This window comes from Monopterus albus, unplaced genomic scaffold (genome assembly GCF_001952655.1).
Source record: "Monopterus albus unplaced genomic scaffold, M_albus_1.0 scaffold29.1, whole genome shotgun sequence".
In the NCBI taxonomy this organism is placed as follows: Eukaryota; Metazoa; Chordata; class Actinopteri; order Synbranchiformes; family Synbranchidae; genus Monopterus; species Monopterus albus.
Genome location: NW_018127909.1, coordinates 2,938,598 through 2,957,272, shown reverse-complemented (window position 1 = coordinate 2,957,272; position 18,675 = coordinate 2,938,598). Strand labels below are relative to the sequence as shown.

The following is an 18,675-nucleotide window of genomic DNA, read 5'->3' as shown; positions in this document are numbered from 1 at the left end:
CCCACCAGCTTTTCACATTGAAAGAGAAGGTTGACAGATCTATTCCGCACCTGACTGTCTAACTTGTCTGCCTGCTTTTCAGCCATTGCGGATAAAAGGTCCAATTGGACATTACACAGACGAGGGGGTGGAGCCACTGGTGTCCTGTGTAAGGCTTCTTGCCGCTTCCTTCCTGCTCTCACGACACAAAAGAATGGTGAGCAATGATTGTAACTGCCCAAAATACATCAAGTGTAGATTTTTAAAAGTTGTGGATAATAAGACTGAGTAAAAATTGAATCGGTTTAGTACAGTAATTTCAGACTCGTTTGTATTTATTTTTACGAAAGGACAATTTAAATATCCGGGAAACAATATTAAACAACCTTTTGGGAAGTTGTAAATAGGAAAAGAAAATCATTCAAATAGGAGTAGAATCAAATGAAGATGAGTGAGATGTTTGAGGTTTGTTTAAATTTACATAATATAATACAAATTTACTGGTTTGACTGAGATGTGGTTGTGATCAAAGCTCTACAAATATGGGAACTTCATAAGGGTATTCACTTGGTTGTCTACTAATATCTTTGCTCTGTGTTTCTCCAGGTCTGATCCCTGACAAGGAGGTGCGAGTGAGTGTAAAGGCCCTGGCGGTCAGCTGTGTTGGGGCAGCAGCAGCGCTGCATCCTGAAGCCTTCTTTAATTCCCTGTACCTGGAGCCGCTGGACGGTTTTTAGTCCTGTTTAGTTAACAGTTCAAATCAGTGGAGCTTGCTTCTTGATACAGGCCCCTGGGTAAGGTGGGCAGGGCTATACAGGAAACAAGGCGATGTCAGTGGTCTCCATGCTCCTGTAAACTAAACGAGTGAGGAAGATGTCAGTCAAGCACAGTTTTTGCACATCCACACAGTCCTGAGAAGAGGTTTAAGCAGCCAGTAAGTGAAAATATGTGTGGGTGGACTGTTGGTAATTCACTGTAGATGTTAAACTGTGACATGTCTTTTAGGCATGAGAATGGCACTGTAAAATTGAGAAATCACTATTTGTCATGATGCAGTGATAAACAGTCATTTTAAAGTCTGATGTCACAGATTTGATGCCGTTGTTCCGTACTGCAAAAGACTTGGTGGTTACTACAGTGGAAGCATCAGCCAGTTACAAAATGCATTTATTATGTGCCTTTAGCACCATCTTTGATCATGCTTGCTTTGTCTGTGTCTTTGCAGAGCAGCAGTATATCAGTGATGTGCTGGGCCTCATTGACCATGGGGACCCCCAGATCAGAGGGGCCACAGCCATCCTCTGTGGAGCCATCATACAGGCCGCACTCACCAAAACACGTTACAATGTACACGCCTGGCTGGCCAGTGTGCGGAGTACAACAGGTTAGTGTCTTTGTGTGTCTTTGTTTTGGTAGGGACACATTGAAAGCCTGGATGGTATTTAACTGTGCTCTTCCCATCTGTCTGTCCTGGTCCTCTCCAGGTAACCCTCTGTCCCTGGTGGATTTGGTGCCTTTGCTTAAGAAATCTCTGAAAGATGAATCCTCTGTTACCTGTAAGATGGCTTGCTCTGCAGTCAGGGTAAGAGAGATCTGGACAAACGTGTCAATAATCTGCGTGTGTGTTTCTGTGAGTGTGACCTTTTGTCTGTGCATGTGTTTCAGCACTGTATCATGACAATGTGCAGCAGTACCATGAGTGAACTTGGCCTGCAGTTGGTGATAGACCTGCTGGCTTTGAGGGATTCTTCTTATTGGCTCGTTCGCACTGAGCTCTTGGAGACCCTGGCTGAGATGGACTTCCGGTAGGATCGATTTAGTTCTTTTTATGTGTTACTTGAATCACTTGCTTTGGTAAGTTGAATGTGTATGCTACACTTGAATAGTGTCTGTCATTAAATAAATTGTCATTTCTTATTCCCGTGTTTTAGGTTAGTTAATTTTCTAGAGAGGACAACTGAGACTCTGCATAAAGGAGATCATCACTACACAGGGGTAAGTTTTTCATTCTGTTATGTACCTTCCTTCTGTTATTTAGTGTGCAAAATGCAATTCTTGAAATGTTTGCAGACACATATCCAGGGTGTATCCTTTCTAGTTTTCAACTTGGGTTGCTGACTGTATTCCCTCATTTGTGCTATTTGTCTGTCTAGCGGCTGTGGCTGCAGGACAGAGTCCTGAATGATGTGGTCATCCCTCTGTTGGGAGATGACGATCCAAGAGTGCGGCATGTGGCTGCCTCTGCAGTCAGCAGGTATAAACTCTATATATCTGGGACTGTCTATGTCACACATCCTGTAATGTATATATTGGACTTCACTCTAGATCAGCATATCTTTAATTTTAGTACAGTTATTAACACAGTATTTTTTTTTAGTTCTCATGTCTCCTGTAACCTTTTCCTTGTGTCTCTGTGCCCCTCTCTCTACCAGACTGGTTTCCAGGTTGTTCTATGACTGTGACCAGGGCCAGGTGGACCCAGTGGTGGCTATTGCCCGAGACCAGTGTTCAGTCTACCTGCAGCTGCTTATGCATGAGACACAGCCCCCCTCCCAGTTCACAGTTAGCACAATCACAAGGTTTTTACACTTTCATACTAATTTGATGTCACATCTGATAGGCTGTCAAGGTTATATTATTTCAAAAAAAAATAATTCTCAATCATTGATCCAGTGTTCTTTTGCTGCATCTAAAATATATATTGTATTATTGTACAAATTGTTGAAGCTTGCTACTTGGAAGCATGTTTGTCACCTCTTTCTCTGTGATCAGAATTGCTTTAAAGTTCAAGTTGTTCACTTTTAAACAAAGCTCATGACATTACCACAGATGAACTGAACTCTTTTCTCTGCCAGGACGTACAGAGGCTACAACCTGTCTAACACTGTGTCTGATGTCACACTGGAGAATAATTTGTCCAGGGTTGTTACCGCTGTGTCCCATGCTTTCACCTCCTCTACCTCCAGAGCCCTAACTGTGAGGTTCCACACATGCATAAGGATTTTTCTTTTTGTCTACTTTGTAACAAGTTTCTGGAGCGTGTGCATGTACATGTATGCTTTTGTATTTTTATAAAATGGTTAAGTTTTGTTCCCTTGCTTGATCTTCTACAGTTTGGCTGCTGTGAGGCTTTGTGCCTCTTGGCTTCAAATTTTCCAGTGTGCACTTGGAGCACCGGCTGGAACTGTGGCTATGTTATGTCCGGTAGCAACTTTTCTTCCCGCTCTAGTCTCAGCCGCAGCAGAGGCAGGGCCCTCAGGTTTGTGTACTCTCTTTCTCCCTCATGAACTCTTCCTTTAATTACCATCATAGATGGTGTAATATGTTACCCTTGCTGTGTATTCAAATTCTTCTTTACAAACCTCATTGTTTTCTGTCATTGTGTCTCTTTTCTGCAGTTTGTCACAGTCCAGCAGTGCTTCGGCCTCTTCGGCCACCTCATCTACACCAGACACTGAGCGGAGGAGTCTGACAGTGGGAATGGCCAACATGGTCCTCTCCTTACTCTCCTCTGCCTGGTTTCCACTGGATCTTTCGGCACACCAAGATGCACTTCTGCTTTCTGGCAATCTGCTTGCTGGTGGGTAATGGCATAAAAATGTCACCATGTTTTACTGTACCACCATTCAAGCAAGCAAAGCCTTCAAAAAACAGTAAGCAGTTACTGATTAACCTTTCTGATAATCACACTTCTAGCTGTGGTTACTAAATGCATGCGCAACCCCTGGACCGGTGAGGAGGACGGCAGCAGTGGGAGCACAGGCCCAAATAAGATGGAGGAGCCATGGGCAGCGCTGTTGGAGCGCCCCCTGGTGGCCATGGTGGAGCAGCTTTTTTCCCACCTTCTGAAGATCCTCAATATCTGCGCACACGTGCTGGATGATACACCACCCGGACCAGCAGTAAAGGTGAGTCTGATAAAGAGGCAATGTGTTGTTTTGTTCGATTGGCTCTCAGTCAAAGCAGTTCTTTCTCTGCCATATTTTACTGGCTTATGCCATCTTATAACTACAATTTGCATCTGTAGGTAAGCATTTTATCGAGTTTGGTTTTATACTCTGTTCCTTACTGTTGTAGGCCACCCTCCCATCCCTGAGCAACACCCCCTCCCTCAGTCCCATCCGGAGAAAAGGCAAAGAGAAGGATACTGCTGAGCCCAGCACTGTCCCTATGAGTCCAAAGAAAAGCAATGAGGTCAACACAGGTATATGCACACCTATGCACTAACACTGGTACAGATCATCTCTCTGACTGACTGTGAAGATTTAGTGAAGTTGTGTTTTTTGTGAGTAGGCAGGCCAGCAGACAGCACTGGGTCAACGGCCATCAACAAATCTACCACCCTCGGCAGCTTTTACCACCTGCTGCCCTACCTCAAGCTCTACGATGTCCTCAAAGCTACACATGCCAACTACAAGGTCAGAACACTAATTGATTTTAAAGCATTTCCTGTCATAACAAAAATGTTTTATGAGCTTAGGGTAGTGCAAGTAGTTGCTGTTGAAGTGACCTGTATTTGTTCTGTTTCCTAGGTGACACTGGACCTCCACAGTAGCCAGGAGAAGTTTGGAGGTTTCCTGCGTGCCACCTTAGACGTCCTGTCTCAGCTGCTGGAGCTGGCCACACTACATGACATCAGCAAGGTAAAGGTGACTTTATCAACTCCAGTAGGACAGTGTAAAAAGTAATGTTAGTGGGAGTAGGAATGTGGTGTGTTTGGTTGACTTAGACTGGTTGCTCAATGGAAACAAATTAAGTTATTTAGTTTCATTAATACAAGCCAATGAACAAGAATGAGAGGATGTTATTCATGCATGTTTAAACCATTAGATAAAAAATGTTTTATCTTTTCTGTCAGTGTGTGGAGGAAATTCTTGGTTACCTCAAGTCTTGCTTCTCCAGAGAACCAACTATGGCTACTGTTTGTGTACAACAGGTCAGTAATCTCTGTTTGTAAGTGTAGATCTATTAATTTTTGTTTCTATTTTTAAAGGCACTGTGTGTGTGTGTGTGTGTGTGTGTGTGCGCGCGCGCGCGCGCGCACGTGCGTGTGTGGTAGTCTTTATGGTTCCAGCACTGAGTAGTGTGCTGCAAACGGTGCGACTCCACACAGAGCGAGGCTGGTTCCTGCCGACAGGGCCTGTAAAGGCATTGGTTTCCCTGTGCGATGGTTCCATACATTCATATTTATAGAGACACACAAAGTAATATCCTGCTCGGATTTGTTCTGTTTCTTTTGACACTTGACAAATTCTACAGTTCATAAAAAGATGGATAGAATCGGCAAAAAAAATCTAGTTAAAAATGTCGACAATTTGCATTAAACACTGCAATTTAGAATACTAACAGAATTATAAAAGGGTGGTTTTTGCTGGAAAGTGTAGGGTATGTCCCGTGTGCTTACTGATCCTGTGGAAGCAAGAACCCACACAAAAAAATTGTATTTCCAAAACATTTGTGCAAGACCAAGATCACTGAATAATAGCAGTGCAACAATTAAATGGTCTGACAATTGCAGAAATAGAAAACACTACAATGCCCACATCTCTCAGGAATACTAGACTGTTTAAAACAGCATTAAGACAAGACCTGATGATGATTAAATGCCAAGAAAAAGGTTCTGGGTTGCTAGTTAAAATGTTCAGATCTTATAGCTTATTCTAGACTAAATTTGAGAGTTTATTGAATCAAGTCAGAATGTCTTCAGAAAATTATACCTTATATGTAGTTTAGTTTTTGTAGATGTCATATTATCCAACATTTTTTTTGTTCTAATAGTTGAAGACTTGTTTTTACTCATTAGCTATTAAAGACCCTGTTTGGAACCAATCTGGCATCCCAGTCTGAGGGCGTCCTGAGCGGACCCAGCCGCTCCCAGGGCAGGGCTCTCCGTCTTGGCTCTTCAAGCGTGCGACCAGGCCTCTATCACTACTGCTTCATGGCACCGTACACACACTTCACTCAGGCCCTGGCTGATGCAAGTCTCCGTAACATGGTGCAGGCTGAGCAGGAGCAGGACACTTCTGGGTGGGTTGTAGCAACACAGATTTCACATTGGAGCAGGCATTGTGCTTGAGATAAATGTGTATAGAATGTGTAGAACATTGCAGAACATTCCTCCTTTGTCTATTATTAGATGGTTTGATGTGATGCAAAAAGCTTCCAACCAGCTGAGATCCAACATTGCAAATGCAGCACGCAACAGAGGAGACAAGGTACACATGCACTACCCTGACATTGTACCTGTAGCTCAAGACACCAAATGTTGTTTGAGATTTTCCTCTTTGTTTTCCCAGAATGCCATCCACAACCACATTCGTCTGTTTGAGCCACTGGTGATCAAAGCTTTGAAGCAGTACACCACCAGCACATCAGTGGCCCTGCAGAGACAAGTGCTGGACCTGCTCGCCCAGCTTGTGCAGCTCAGAGTCAACTACTGCCTGCTGGACTCGGATCAGGTTAGAGGAAAAAAAAAAAAACCCACACATGGTCTTCATGCATTTATCTTCAACCTGTGAATTCTAGCTCACTCATGAAGATATTTGCTACATTTTAGGTTTTCATAGGCTTTGTCCTGAAGCAGTTTGAGTACATTGAAGTGGGGCAGTTCCGGTAAATCTTCTTCTATGAATCCTGTAAAAGATCCTTGTGTTGTGTTGGTTATGTGATTAAAGCTCATGTTTGCTCACTGTATTATTGATCCAAATTTGACAAAGCTGTCCTGGAAAGTGAACTGTAGCTGTTGTACTTCTTGCACAGAGATTCAGAGGCCATCATTCCCAACATCTTTTTCTTCCTGGTGCTGCTGTCTTATGAGCGCTACCACTCCAAGCAGATTATCAGTATTCCCAAGATCATCCAGCTGTGTGATGGCATCATGGCAAGCGGCAGGAAGGCCATCACACACGGTGAGAGAAACCCAAGCAATATATGCCACATGCAGTCATTTCTTGTGCATGTAAGAATGTTGTAATCAGGGCCAGTGATTCTCATAATAGAAGTTTAATAACTGATGTGAGTGTACTTTTGTTCTTACTTCCTTCCTTCTCAGCCATCCCAGCATTGCAGCCAATAGTTCATGACCTGTTTGTCTTGAGGGGCTCAAACAAAGCAGATGCAGGCAAAGAGCTGGATACACAGAAAGAAGTTGTGGTCTCCATGTTGCTCAGACTGGTACAGCACCATCAGGTATATGCAGAAAGACACAGCAGGTTAATGCCATGAGGTACTCTGGGTGCTCTTCTCTCAGCCTTACACTGGCTTTTACATGTGCATTGTAGGTGTTGGAGATGTTCATCCTTGTACTGCAGCAGTGTCACAAAGAGAATGAGGACAAGTGGAAGAGATTGTCCAGACAGATTGCAGATGTCATACTCCCAATGATTGCTAAGCAGCAGGTAGGAAAATGTGAGGTTGTATATGTTTGTGATAATCAGCTCGTTTCCCTGCAAATTTAAATCATGCTATTTAAGATCAGACATGTTGATGCACACTGATAAATAGTAACCACTGAATATATGTAATGGGCTGACAATTCAGACATGTTTGTATGTTGTCCTCACAGATGCATCTGGACTCTCCAGAGGCACTGGGAGTGTTAAACACTCTGTTTGAGACCGTGGCACCCTCCTCCCTCAGACCTGTAGACATGCTCCTCAAGAGTATGTTCACCATCCCGGCCACTATGGTGAGACATCTCATCTGATATCGAAATGTGCACAAAGACTTGGACAGACATTTGCCTTCTCTATATACTTCTTGCTAAGTGATATGAAATGTGGATTTGTAGTTTGACTTGAAATCAAACCTCCGCCCCTCCAGGCATCAGTAGCTACAGTCCAGCTGTGGGTGTCTGGTATTCTGGCAGTGCTCAGGGTCCTCGTCTCGCAGTCCACTGAGGACATTGTCCTCTCCCGGGTCCACGAGCTCTCACTCTCCCCACATCTCCTGTCCTGCCACACAGTCCATCGCCTGCACCAGCAACGCCTCTCCCTAAATGACTTGCCTGCTGCTGACATGCTTGTTAACCAGGAAGCTAATGGTGAGGCACAGAAAGTCCCACCTGAGGAAACATTTGCCAGGTTAGTGTGTGTGTGTGTGTGTATTCACTGTCTGGTTGAGATTATATTTTTATAATGTAAGGATTCACTGCTGTTTTGCAGTTATCTTGCCTTCACATATCTGAATTTCCTCTTCATTCTCTTTTGCTTACGATTGTCTCATTGCCACCTCCACCCCCTCCCTCCTCCATCCCCTCCCTCCAGGTTTTTGCTCCAGCTGGTAGGTGTGTTGCTGGATGACATTTCTTCCAGGCAGGTTAGAGTGGACATTACAGAGCAGCAGCACACCTTCTACTGCCAGCAGCTGGGCACACTGCTCATGTGCCTCATACACATCTTCAAAAGTGGTGAGCATGCAAAGTAACTGAATATTCATTTTTGTTTTTTTAATAAAACAAGTGTCTTCTTTAATTAGCAGCTGATTAAGTTTTATAGTGAAATGAACTAAATGCAACAAAACCATTGCATGATATCCTTTGGAGCTGATGGACATTGTTAGTCTTTTTTTAAACCATGTGAAAATTCTTGATCTGTTTGTCTCTTTTTTTTTTTTTTTTTCTTTTCTTCCTTCCAGGGATGTTTCGAAGGATAACAGCTGCAGCCAGCCGTCTCCTGACAGGTGAGGGTGGTGGTGGACAGGCTGGACCTGAAGAGGGCCTCTTCTACACCTTAGAAGAGCTGAACAGCACGGTGCAGTCTCTCATCACCACCCACCCTTCCCTGGTTCTGCTCTGGTGCCAGGTCCTCCTCATTATCAACTACACTAACTACTCCTGGTGGGCTGACATTCACCAGACTCCCAGGTAGGTACAGAAAGCATGAGGGACTCATCAATGGCAAGTTTAGAATTTGTGTAGGGGGAAAAACTCCCAAAATGGATGAACTTGGTATAAGAAAAAAGAACCTCCTCTTTAGGTGATTTGTCAAATGGGCACTATAAGGAAGCTTTGAAGCTGATCTTGCCATTCAAAAATTTCTGTTCTTTTCCACTGCTGCATCACTTCCTGATTTCCTAAACTATGGGGCAGGCCAAGGGTCATAATCACAGAATGTGCATGCTTTAATTGTCCGTCAAAAGCACTGAGTTAAAAGGAATTGTTGTTAATGCGTTACTATAACGTAAGCTTTAGTAAAATGTATATAAGAGAACAACAAATTTAGAATAGTTTTGAATCCTCTGTTCATCACCCAGGCCTACATCTTTCTCTTTGTTCCTTGTCTCAGGACACACAGCCTCTCCTGCACAAAGCTGCTGAGCCCTTACTCCCCAGGGGAAGGCGAAGAAGAGAAGCCAGAGTCCCGGTTAGCAATGGTCAATAGAGAGATCGTACGCAGGGGAGCCCTCATCCTTTTCTGTGACTATGTGGTGAGGCTCTTGAGAATGCAAAAGTGTTTTAACAATGTTGGAATAAATAACAAATTGACAGTAATCATCAAAAATGTCTTGATTTATCCTAGCCTTAGTGTTTTTTATTTTTATCTCTTTAGTGTCAGAACCTCCATGACTCAGAGCATTTGACCTGGCTGATTGTCAACCATGTGCGTGACCTCATCAGCCTTTCCCATGAGCCTCCAGTTCAGGATTTCATCAGTGCTGTGCACCGCAACTCAGCTGCCAGTGGCCTCTTCATCCAGGCCATCCAGTCTCGCTGTGACAACCTCACTACAGTGAGATTACACTCTTTTATCTGCCTCTTTCCATCATCCCTCATTAACCAAGATGTTGTATTTATAAAGCACATTAACAACCATTCTTGACCAAAGTACTTTAAATAAATCCTGATTTCTTTTCAAGTTGTTACTGCTCTTTCTCCACTCTGTTCATCTTGCCCAGTAATTCCCCTCAGTTTTTTTTTCCTTCCATTCTTTTATAGCTGTCTCATTTCTTAAGTCACCCAATGGTCATTTTCTTTTCTTTAAAGTATTTCATTATAGGCATAATTTAATTTTTTCCTTATCTCTTCTTCCTCACCACCTCCTCACATTTTTTTTGCCTTACTACCTGAACTCTCTTTGTCTTTGCAGCCTACCATGTTGAAGAAGACACTGCAGTGTTTGGAAGGAATTCACCTGAGTCAGTCTGGCTCCCTGCTGATGCTATATGTGGACAAGCTGCTCAGTACACCCTTCAGGGTTCTGGCTCGCATGGTGGACACACTGGCCTGTCGCAGGGTTGAGATGCTGCTGGCTGAGACACTACAGGTACAGTGCTTGCATGTGGAGCATTAGATTCTGTTGCTGAATACATTGTGATACATTAGTTAAATTATTTGGATGCAAACTTTTTGTCTGTCTATGAAGCTTTGGAAAACTTGAGAATTTCTTACTTAGGAAAAAGTGCTAAAGTTAATATGCTGTACGTTTTGCTGTTTCCTTGTGATTTCTTTGAGGCTGATCGTACATTAATCTGTCCCTTCCCCCTTGCAGAACAGTATAGCTCAGCTGCCAGTTGAAGAACTGGACAGGATCCAGGAATACCTTCAGACCAGTGGCCTGGCTCAGAGGTACAGTAAGAAACATTTTTAGTAATAGTTTGTAGTGTTAGCGTTCAGTTGCACACTTATAATTTGCTTATAAATCACCTTTGTAATAACTGTCAGCTGTTGTGGCAATGGCTGACAGATATTCCTAATGTAGGGTGTATTAAATCTGCAGAGTTTCTTGCTTTTCATCAGCAGGACTGATTTCTGTCACAGTGAAGAATGAATGTCAGGTTGCAGGAATATACCAGTTTTACAGTATTTTATTGTATGAAAATTACTGTTATCATTGAAGATATCGGGGGAAAAAAAAGCAATGCATGCCCACCTTTCTTCCCCGAGTGCCTGTCAGACCGCACTATGGGCGCCACACCCACAGACACGTAGCGGAGAGGAGGCTGAAATCACCAAACTCTATCCACCAAAAAAAGAAATTTAAATCAATGGCGTAGGATTGCTTTGGATATCTCAAAAACGAACACCATCCCTCCGTGCAGGTCAAAGTATGTGTCCCGTTTATAACTTTAATCCCAAACAATAAACAGTTATAAAGTCGGTTATAAAATGTGCTACTGAAACAGTTTTCCATATTGTCTGTTCATTTGCTAATTTCTGACTTAGAAAAGAACTCTCACTGATCCCAATCTGACCCCAGAAACACAAACTTTCCCAGCTCACATAAAATGAGTATGTACCTGTGTGCATGACTGAAGGCACAGACAGGTCTGGCTGCACTCTCATGCACCTACAGTAAATTAACAACTATTTGGATAAGTGTTTAGAGCTGTGTGATGGCATGTCTCACTACTGCAAACCAGTCAGTCAATTAACTTAGGAAATAATCAGCAGGTTAACCCGTAATGAAAATAATCAGCACTTGCACTTGGATACAAATAATCTTGGAGAGCGCCACCTCAACCAACTACAAGTCAAATCCTGCAAATCAGTGCATAAGTGATAGGCTGTTAATGTAATAATATAATATACTCTATAATAAAGCATTTTTCTGCAGTGAGTACTTAACATTATTAATGCAGGACGTTTTGTAACAGAGTTGTCTACTTTTACAGTGTGATATTAGTACTTAAGTATGAATACTTCCTCTACTACTGGTGCTAACATGCTTTAGTTATGTAACATGTAATCGTTGTATGCTGTCATCATTATAACTTTATTTATTCTTCAGGGTCAGTCTACTGCTGTAGTCCAGCTCAGTTGACTGCTACAGTCACTTGAAATCAAAAAGACCCATTTTTTTTCTTCTGAGGGTCGTTGTAGCTGATACTAATAGTAATTGTGTAATACCGTGATATTTTCTGAGACCGTTATCATACTGTGAAAATCTCATACTGTTGCAACCCTAAACCCACAGGCATCAGAGATTCTACTCCCTGCTGGACAGGTTCAGAGCCACTGTTGCCGACACCAGCAGCCCCACCCCACCTGTGACATCACACCCCTTAGATGGCGATCCACCCCCTGCCCCTGAACGGGTCATTGCAGATAAGGTGAGGAATCAGGATCACAGTGTATTTTCCCATTTTGTTTGTCTCTGACTGTGTGTCTCAATCTCGGTTCATAGAACAACCAAAACCATACCAAGGAACATCACAAAAGAAAAGACTTCAGCATACATACTTGTGTATGTAATTTTATTTCATTATATGGCAGGAGTGGTACATGGCTCTGGTGAAGTCTCAGTGCTGTCTTCGTGGAGATGTTTCCCTGCTGGAGACTACAGAACTTCTCACCAAACTACCTCCTGCTGATCTCCTCGGCATAATGAACTGCAAGGTGATACGCCTTTCAGCCATTCAGGACATGATGAATAGTCACTTTATTCATTACTATTTATATATTCACTTCATAATTATCTATTCTGTCATTCTCCAGGAGTTCAACCTCAGCCTGCTGTGTCCATGCCTGAGTATAGGGCTGCAGCGGTTAGCACGGGGTCAGGGGTCACTCTTGTTGGAAACCACCTTGCAGGTGACCCTAGAGCAACTGGCAGGAGTCACTGGGTCACTTCCTGTTCCACACCAGTCCTTCCTGCCTCCCTCCCTGCCACAACCATACTGGGAGCAACTGGCTGATGTGTATGGTGAGAGTGGGCAGAATGTTACGGAGTTGCAGAATGAAGGCTTATGTCAAATGTTGGGCTGGCTTTTGATAAACAAGCATGAAGTGAGCATGGGTTACCTCAGTTGTGTGAGGATGGTTTAAATCCTGAACTGGCTGTGGAAAATGTTCTGCTACCTCAGCCTACAGATCAGTGTATTTTATGTGTTCACTGTCATCTGTTTTTCAGATGAGCCAGGTTTCTATCCCCGGGTTCTGTCACTCTGCAGAGCTCTGTCTCAGTACCTGCTGAGTGTGAGTCAGCTGCCTTCCTCACTGCATATTCCCTCTGATAAAGAAGACCTCATCACCACTTTTACCTGCACTGCCACTGAGGTAAAAGATCAAGTGTGTTATGTTTATTAGCCCCTTGAGTGCTCTGGAGAGCCAATTCATGCTTGTACTGTAGATGCATTAAGTCAAAGTATTTTAAAGGAAATGTCTTTGTTTGCATTCCAGTAGAATAGACAGAGACATTTTGGCAACCTTAGCAACATAGTGGTGTAGTAGTGCATGTTACTTTGTTTGCTTGCATCCACTTTTTTTTATTTTTATTCTCAACATTCTTCTTCTGCCCTCATGCGACTGTCTTTGGCAAGGTGCTAGTGTGGCGTCTGCTCCAGGACCAGTTGCCCTTAAGTGTGGACCTGCAGTGGGCTCTGTCCTGCCTGTGTCTGGCCTTGCAGCAGCCTTGTGTCTGGAACAAGCTGTCAACCCCAGAGTACACCACACACACCTGCTCCCTCATCTACTGCCTACGCCTTATCATTGTTGCAGGTAACGAGGGCAGCAGGACACATTTATATATCCCCTATGATTTTAGTGTGGCTTGAGACTTAAACATATTTTCATTTCATCGCTGATTAAACCCTTTGTATGTGCCTCTCAGTGGCTGTGAGTCCTGGCGACCAGCTGCTGCATCCAGAGAAGAAAAAGACGAAGACAGAAGGAGACCAAGTAGATTCTACACATGCTGAGCGTGAGCAATCCTCAGAGATTCAGTAAAACTACTTGGTTGTGTTACGATCTCATGTGAAACCTCTAGCGGTTAATGTGATGTCATATTTCCTCTGTGTTGCAGACATGTATCAGTGGCAAGCATGTGAGATCATGGCAGAGCTGGTGGAAGGCCTGCAGAGCATCCTTTCCCTGGGTCACCACAGAAACCGTGTATTGCCACCTTTTCTCACACCAACATTGCGCAACATTGTCATAAGTCTGTCTCGACTACCTCTGGTCAACAGCTATACCCGAGTGCCTCCACTGGTCAGTGTGTGTGAAAGAAATCACTTTCAGTTCAGATAAATGAACGCTTTAGTGTGATTGTTTAAATGCTGTGTGTGTGTGTGTGTGTGTGTAGGTTTGGAAACTGGGCTGGTCCCCTCAGCCAGGAGGAGAGTTTGGCACAAAGCTGCCTGAGATCCCTGTTGACTTCCTGCAGGAAAAGGATGTCTTCAGAGAGTTTCTCTATCGCATCAACACATTGGGTAGAGAAACATACAGAGCACTAAAACTGACTTTGCCATATTGTCTCCATATTTGGAGACAAATATAAATGCAAAATCTACACATCTTAGCTACATGTACCATGGTTGCTCTATGTTCAGGATGGAGCAGCAGGACACAGTTTGAGGAGACATGGGCCACTCTGCTGGGGGTGCTGGTCACGCAACCCATCACTATGGACCAGGAGGAGGAGGCGCAACAGGAGGTATACACACAAATAAAACACATTTTACTTATTTAACATGCCGCTAGTTGGCGAGATTCTCATTCACTCATGCAATTGCTTAATTTGAGAAACATGAAAGCATTTGTTTACTTTATACACTTGAGTTATTTTTTTATCCTTTTGTCTTTAGGAGGACTTAGAGCGCACACAGTTGAATGTGTTAGCAGTGCAGGCCATCACCAGCCTGGTGCTGAGTGCCATGACCCTGCCCGCTGCTGGCAACCCAGCAGTGAGCTGTCTGGAACAGCAGCCTCGCAACAAGAGCCTCAAAGCTCTGGAAACACGGTAGCTCTGCATCTATGTTCTATTGACTGTGCAGCAACCACAATGTAGCAGCATCTAGAGTTTTTTGTTTTTGTTTATTTGTATGTATGAACTCAGGTTTGGAAGGAAACTTGCAATGATCAGGGGTGAGGTGGAGAGAGAGATTCAGGCTCTTGTGTCAAAAAGAGACAATGTCCACACACACCACCCGTACCACACCTGGGACCCTGTGCCCTCACTGTCAGCAGCATCCCCAGGTAACCGGCATAGAAACCAACATACAACAACTCAAATACTCTCTGCCCCCAAACTCCTGCACTGACACATATCCCTTCTTGCATTTGTTAAAATTGAATACATTTCTTTATTAATTTTATTTCAGCAGGTACACTGATCAGCCATGAGAAGCTGCTGCTTCAGATCAATACAGAGAGGGAGATGGGCAACATGGACTATAAACTCGGACAGGTAGGGGAAGCAGTAAAAAGAGGAATAGATTGATAAGAAGAAACTTTAGAAATGGTGTCTTGGAATATGGTGTTTGTAACCTGCAATCTCTCTCTCTCCAGGTCTCCATCCATTCAGTGTGGTTGGGGAACAACATCACTCCTCTGAGGGAGGAAGAATGGGGTGAGGATGAAGAAGATGAGGCAGACATTCCTGTGCCAACCTCCCCACCTTTATCTCCCATCAATTCTAGGTCAGACAAATAAACACACATACAGTACATGTACACATTTTTGTAGTCTCAACTGCACATGTACTGAAATGAGCATGCGTGCACCAACCTGCCACCATCTTCCTGTGCTTTTAGGAAGCACCGTGCAGGTGTGGACATTCACTCATGTTCTCAGTTTCTCCTGGAGCTTTACAGCCAATGGCTGATCCCTGGTTCACTGAGTAACAGGAGGATCCCAACCATCCTCATCAGTGAAGTGGTCCGATCGGTGAGCTGCAGTACAACACACACACACCCACTGCTAGATGTCTGTTTGTTCCTATTGTCTACTGTCCTCTGGAAAAGAACTATGGGTAAAACTGTTTAGTGTCAAAGACCTTAATTTGCTAGGATTCAAACACATTCACATTTATACCTGCTTGTCTGTCATGGGAACAGGAAAAAATCTATACATCAGCTCTCCTCTCACCTTTCTCCACTGTCTTTCTTCTTGCCATTTTCTGTAGCTGCTGGCAGTGTCTGACCTGTTCACAGAGAGGAACCAGTTTGACATGATGTTCTCCACCCTGATAGAATTGCAGAAGCTCCACCCACCTGAGGATGAGATTCTTAATCAGTACCTGGTGCCTGCCATTTGCAAAGCTGCTGCTGTACTGGGCATGGTGAGCAGGGCTATGTAGGTTGTAGACATAGGATGATGATAGAATACATTATGTGTGTGTGGATGATTGGTAGAATCTGGTATTTTACTGACAATGTAAAAAAAAAAATGAAAATTTTCATCTCTAGGACAAAGCAATAGCTGAGCCTGTGTGTCGACTGTTGGAGATGAACTTGCGCAGTACCCACCTGCCAAGCCGCATGGGGGCTCTGCATGGAGTGCTGTATGTGTTGGAGTGTGACCTGCTGGATGACACAGCCAAACAGCTCATCCCCATTGTCTCGGAGTACCTGCTGTCCAACCTCAGGGCAATAGCTCAGTGAGTGTTGCCCTCAGTCTCTCAATCTTCAAAACACACACAGACCCTGACCTCATTTCATCATCTAATGAGCTAAACTGATAATGACAGAGCCTTAGGGAGCCAGTGTGTTTAATGTCACTGTGTGCCCCCACCCCTTCACTCAAAGTGTGTCTTCAGATCAAATACTTTTATCTAGCTTAATAAGGTGATGGAAACGAAGGTGTTGCAATTCTTGGCCATTAGGTGCTGCCCTTCACATTTCAAACAAATATCTACTGGGCTTTCTATTTCTCCATTTTAATCTTCATTTTGCACCACTTGTTCTGTTTGCCCCCCCATTCTGCAGCTGTGTGAACCTACATAACCAGCAGCATGTGTTGGTGATGTGTGCAGTGGCCTTTTACATGATAGAGAACTACCCTCTGGATGTAGGAGCTGAATTCATGGCTGGAGTCATACAGGTATAGTAAAATAAACATGGGAAAACAAACCCTGAAGTGTATCATACACAGTGGAATGAAAGAATATATAAAGCTTATTTTCCCCTCTTCCTCTTCCGCCTCTGCAACTGTCTTCCAGTTGTGCGGTGTGATGGTGTCGGCCACCGAAGACTCCACTCCCTCCATCATCTATCACTGCGTGCTGCGTGGTCTGGAGCGCCTCCTGCTGTCAGAGCAGTTGACGCGAGTGGATGGAGAAGCACTGGTCAAACTCAGTGTCGACCGAGTCAACATGACGTCGCCGCACAGAGCCATGGCCGCGCTGGGACTCATGCTCACCTGCATGTACACTGGTAAGTGAGACCTTAACGTGACTTAACACTGCATGCTGGCTAAATCACCAGCATGTACTCTGCTAGGACTGGTGCTTTGATTACTGCAGTTGTGACTGTGTCATTGCACTGCAAACTCACCCTGGCTTCAGGCTAGCTGGCTTACTCACTTGCATGGACACTCCACAAAAAGGAGACTATTTTATCAAGACTTCTGACTCAGGCTGATGTACTAACATTAGTTAAGCTTGCAGTCATGCAGGTTTAATTATTATTTAATTGCTCTTCCTCAGTAAGGCTGTCTCATTTCTTCCCTCTGCGGTTATCTTAGATCCTTTCCTTCCTAGTAGCATGTACATTGTAGTGGTGTCCCTGTTTAAACATTTCTGAAACGACCCCTCCAACTCTCCTTACAAATATGATTTGTATCAAACTATGGAGCCCCTGCTCTTCCTGAAAGATATGTTTTATATAGTGGGACGATTGAAAATCATCTTTCCGGACTTTGCAATCTCTATAACACACCTTGGGAACAGCTCAAAAGAAATATGTAAGCAGTTAAAGTAGGATATAATCTGATCGTGTTTTGTTATTATCAGTAAAAAGGGTGGTTGCTAACAAGTGGCTAAATCAAGCTTGTTTTCCAACCATACCTGCCCTACCCACTGCTGATAACCTGGATCAGGTGTGTTCAATCAATGAGACACTGTAAGATACCATCTTATATGAAGGTGGAGTGAGGAAAGACACAGGGTCTCGTGTCTCTTATAAGATGTTGCCAGTCTCTTATATTGGCTCTGTGGATCGAGGGCGGTGCTGGAGGAACCAAGACTGAGGAAACATGAAACCTTCCTTAGCGGAAAGTTGGTTTTTTTGTGAACTGACACGCCCCTTTATATGAAATCAGTTTGTGATCGGACAATTCAAATGAAGGATCTGAGGAAAGGTTGTCTCTTGCCATTAACGCGTTTCCTCAAGTCCTTTCTCCTCACATCTTTTCTTTGCATCTTACGTGGGTAGGACTAAGACACTAAAAAGATGCAAGTGAGGGAAATGACGGTCCTTATAAGAGACAGGAGACATACCCAAAGTGAACTGGTATCTTCCAGCTTCTGATTGGCTGAACACACCCGATCCAGGTAATCAGCAGTGGGTAGGGCAGGGATAGTTGGAACACGAGCAGGGCAGTAGCTCAAGTACTGGACTTGCCCACCCCTGGTATGGACACAACATATTATACCTAAAGCAGTCTAAGATTTAACATTTAGTAAGGCACACATTTTCTTATCAATCTGTCTATCTCAGATTACTGATATTACTGTATAGGTAAAGTTAAAGGTACCTATTGTACTTTCCTGAAGTAATATTGGCCTTTAAATGTATCTGCTTTACAGTAGTATAGGTGGAGACAAGGGGGTGCATGACTAGTATAGATAGGAAATGTAGTAGTCATTACAATTGCATGTGCTATCTTTGTGTTCTCTAGCATTTCCTGCTGCATTAACTTACCTGCTTAGACTCACATTCATTATGTCTGTTTACAGCATTTAAAAAAAAACCTGCATGCGAAACATGTATTCCATCTATACCTATGATATACCCTACCTCTAACCCCTACATCGGCCCCTA

The 18,675-nt window shown here is 43.6% G+C and overlaps 1 protein-coding gene across 1 annotated transcript in view; it reads left to right on the top strand.

Annotated features, from left to right (window-relative positions):
* Window positions 1-18,675, top strand: part of htt (huntingtin) — a 35,862-nt gene that overhangs the window by 12,971 nt on the left and 4,216 nt on the right. The window contains 50 exon segments of the mRNA XM_020596076.1: window positions 38-175; window positions 178-196; window positions 586-725; window positions 1,207-1,363; window positions 1,464-1,561; window positions 1,645-1,784; window positions 1,911-1,974; window positions 2,133-2,233; window positions 2,412-2,558; window positions 2,835-2,955; window positions 3,093-3,238; window positions 3,378-3,559; window positions 3,676-3,887; window positions 4,057-4,183; window positions 4,273-4,397; window positions 4,512-4,622; window positions 4,838-4,915; window positions 5,783-6,006; window positions 6,116-6,194; window positions 6,276-6,437; window positions 6,536-6,591; window positions 6,739-6,887; window positions 7,031-7,167; window positions 7,260-7,376; window positions 7,544-7,666; window positions 7,801-8,060; window positions 8,244-8,386; window positions 8,614-8,842; window positions 9,264-9,405; window positions 9,528-9,707; window positions 10,065-10,241; window positions 10,467-10,543; window positions 11,892-12,027; window positions 12,191-12,313; window positions 12,413-12,620; window positions 12,828-12,973; window positions 13,237-13,414; window positions 13,527-13,616; window positions 13,719-13,903; window positions 13,998-14,124; window positions 14,245-14,348; window positions 14,500-14,654; window positions 14,751-14,890; window positions 15,016-15,101; window positions 15,203-15,333; window positions 15,448-15,580; window positions 15,819-15,974; window positions 16,102-16,292; window positions 16,621-16,735; window positions 16,854-17,067. Coding sequence (XP_020451732.1) covers window positions 38-175; window positions 178-196; window positions 586-725; window positions 1,207-1,363; window positions 1,464-1,561; window positions 1,645-1,784; window positions 1,911-1,974; window positions 2,133-2,233; window positions 2,412-2,558; window positions 2,835-2,955; window positions 3,093-3,238; window positions 3,378-3,559; window positions 3,676-3,887; window positions 4,057-4,183; window positions 4,273-4,397; window positions 4,512-4,622; window positions 4,838-4,915; window positions 5,783-6,006; window positions 6,116-6,194; window positions 6,276-6,437; window positions 6,536-6,591; window positions 6,739-6,887; window positions 7,031-7,167; window positions 7,260-7,376; window positions 7,544-7,666; window positions 7,801-8,060; window positions 8,244-8,386; window positions 8,614-8,842; window positions 9,264-9,405; window positions 9,528-9,707; window positions 10,065-10,241; window positions 10,467-10,543; window positions 11,892-12,027; window positions 12,191-12,313; window positions 12,413-12,620; window positions 12,828-12,973; window positions 13,237-13,414; window positions 13,527-13,616; window positions 13,719-13,903; window positions 13,998-14,124; window positions 14,245-14,348; window positions 14,500-14,654; window positions 14,751-14,890; window positions 15,016-15,101; window positions 15,203-15,333; window positions 15,448-15,580; window positions 15,819-15,974; window positions 16,102-16,292; window positions 16,621-16,735; window positions 16,854-17,067 — 6,979 coding nt within the window.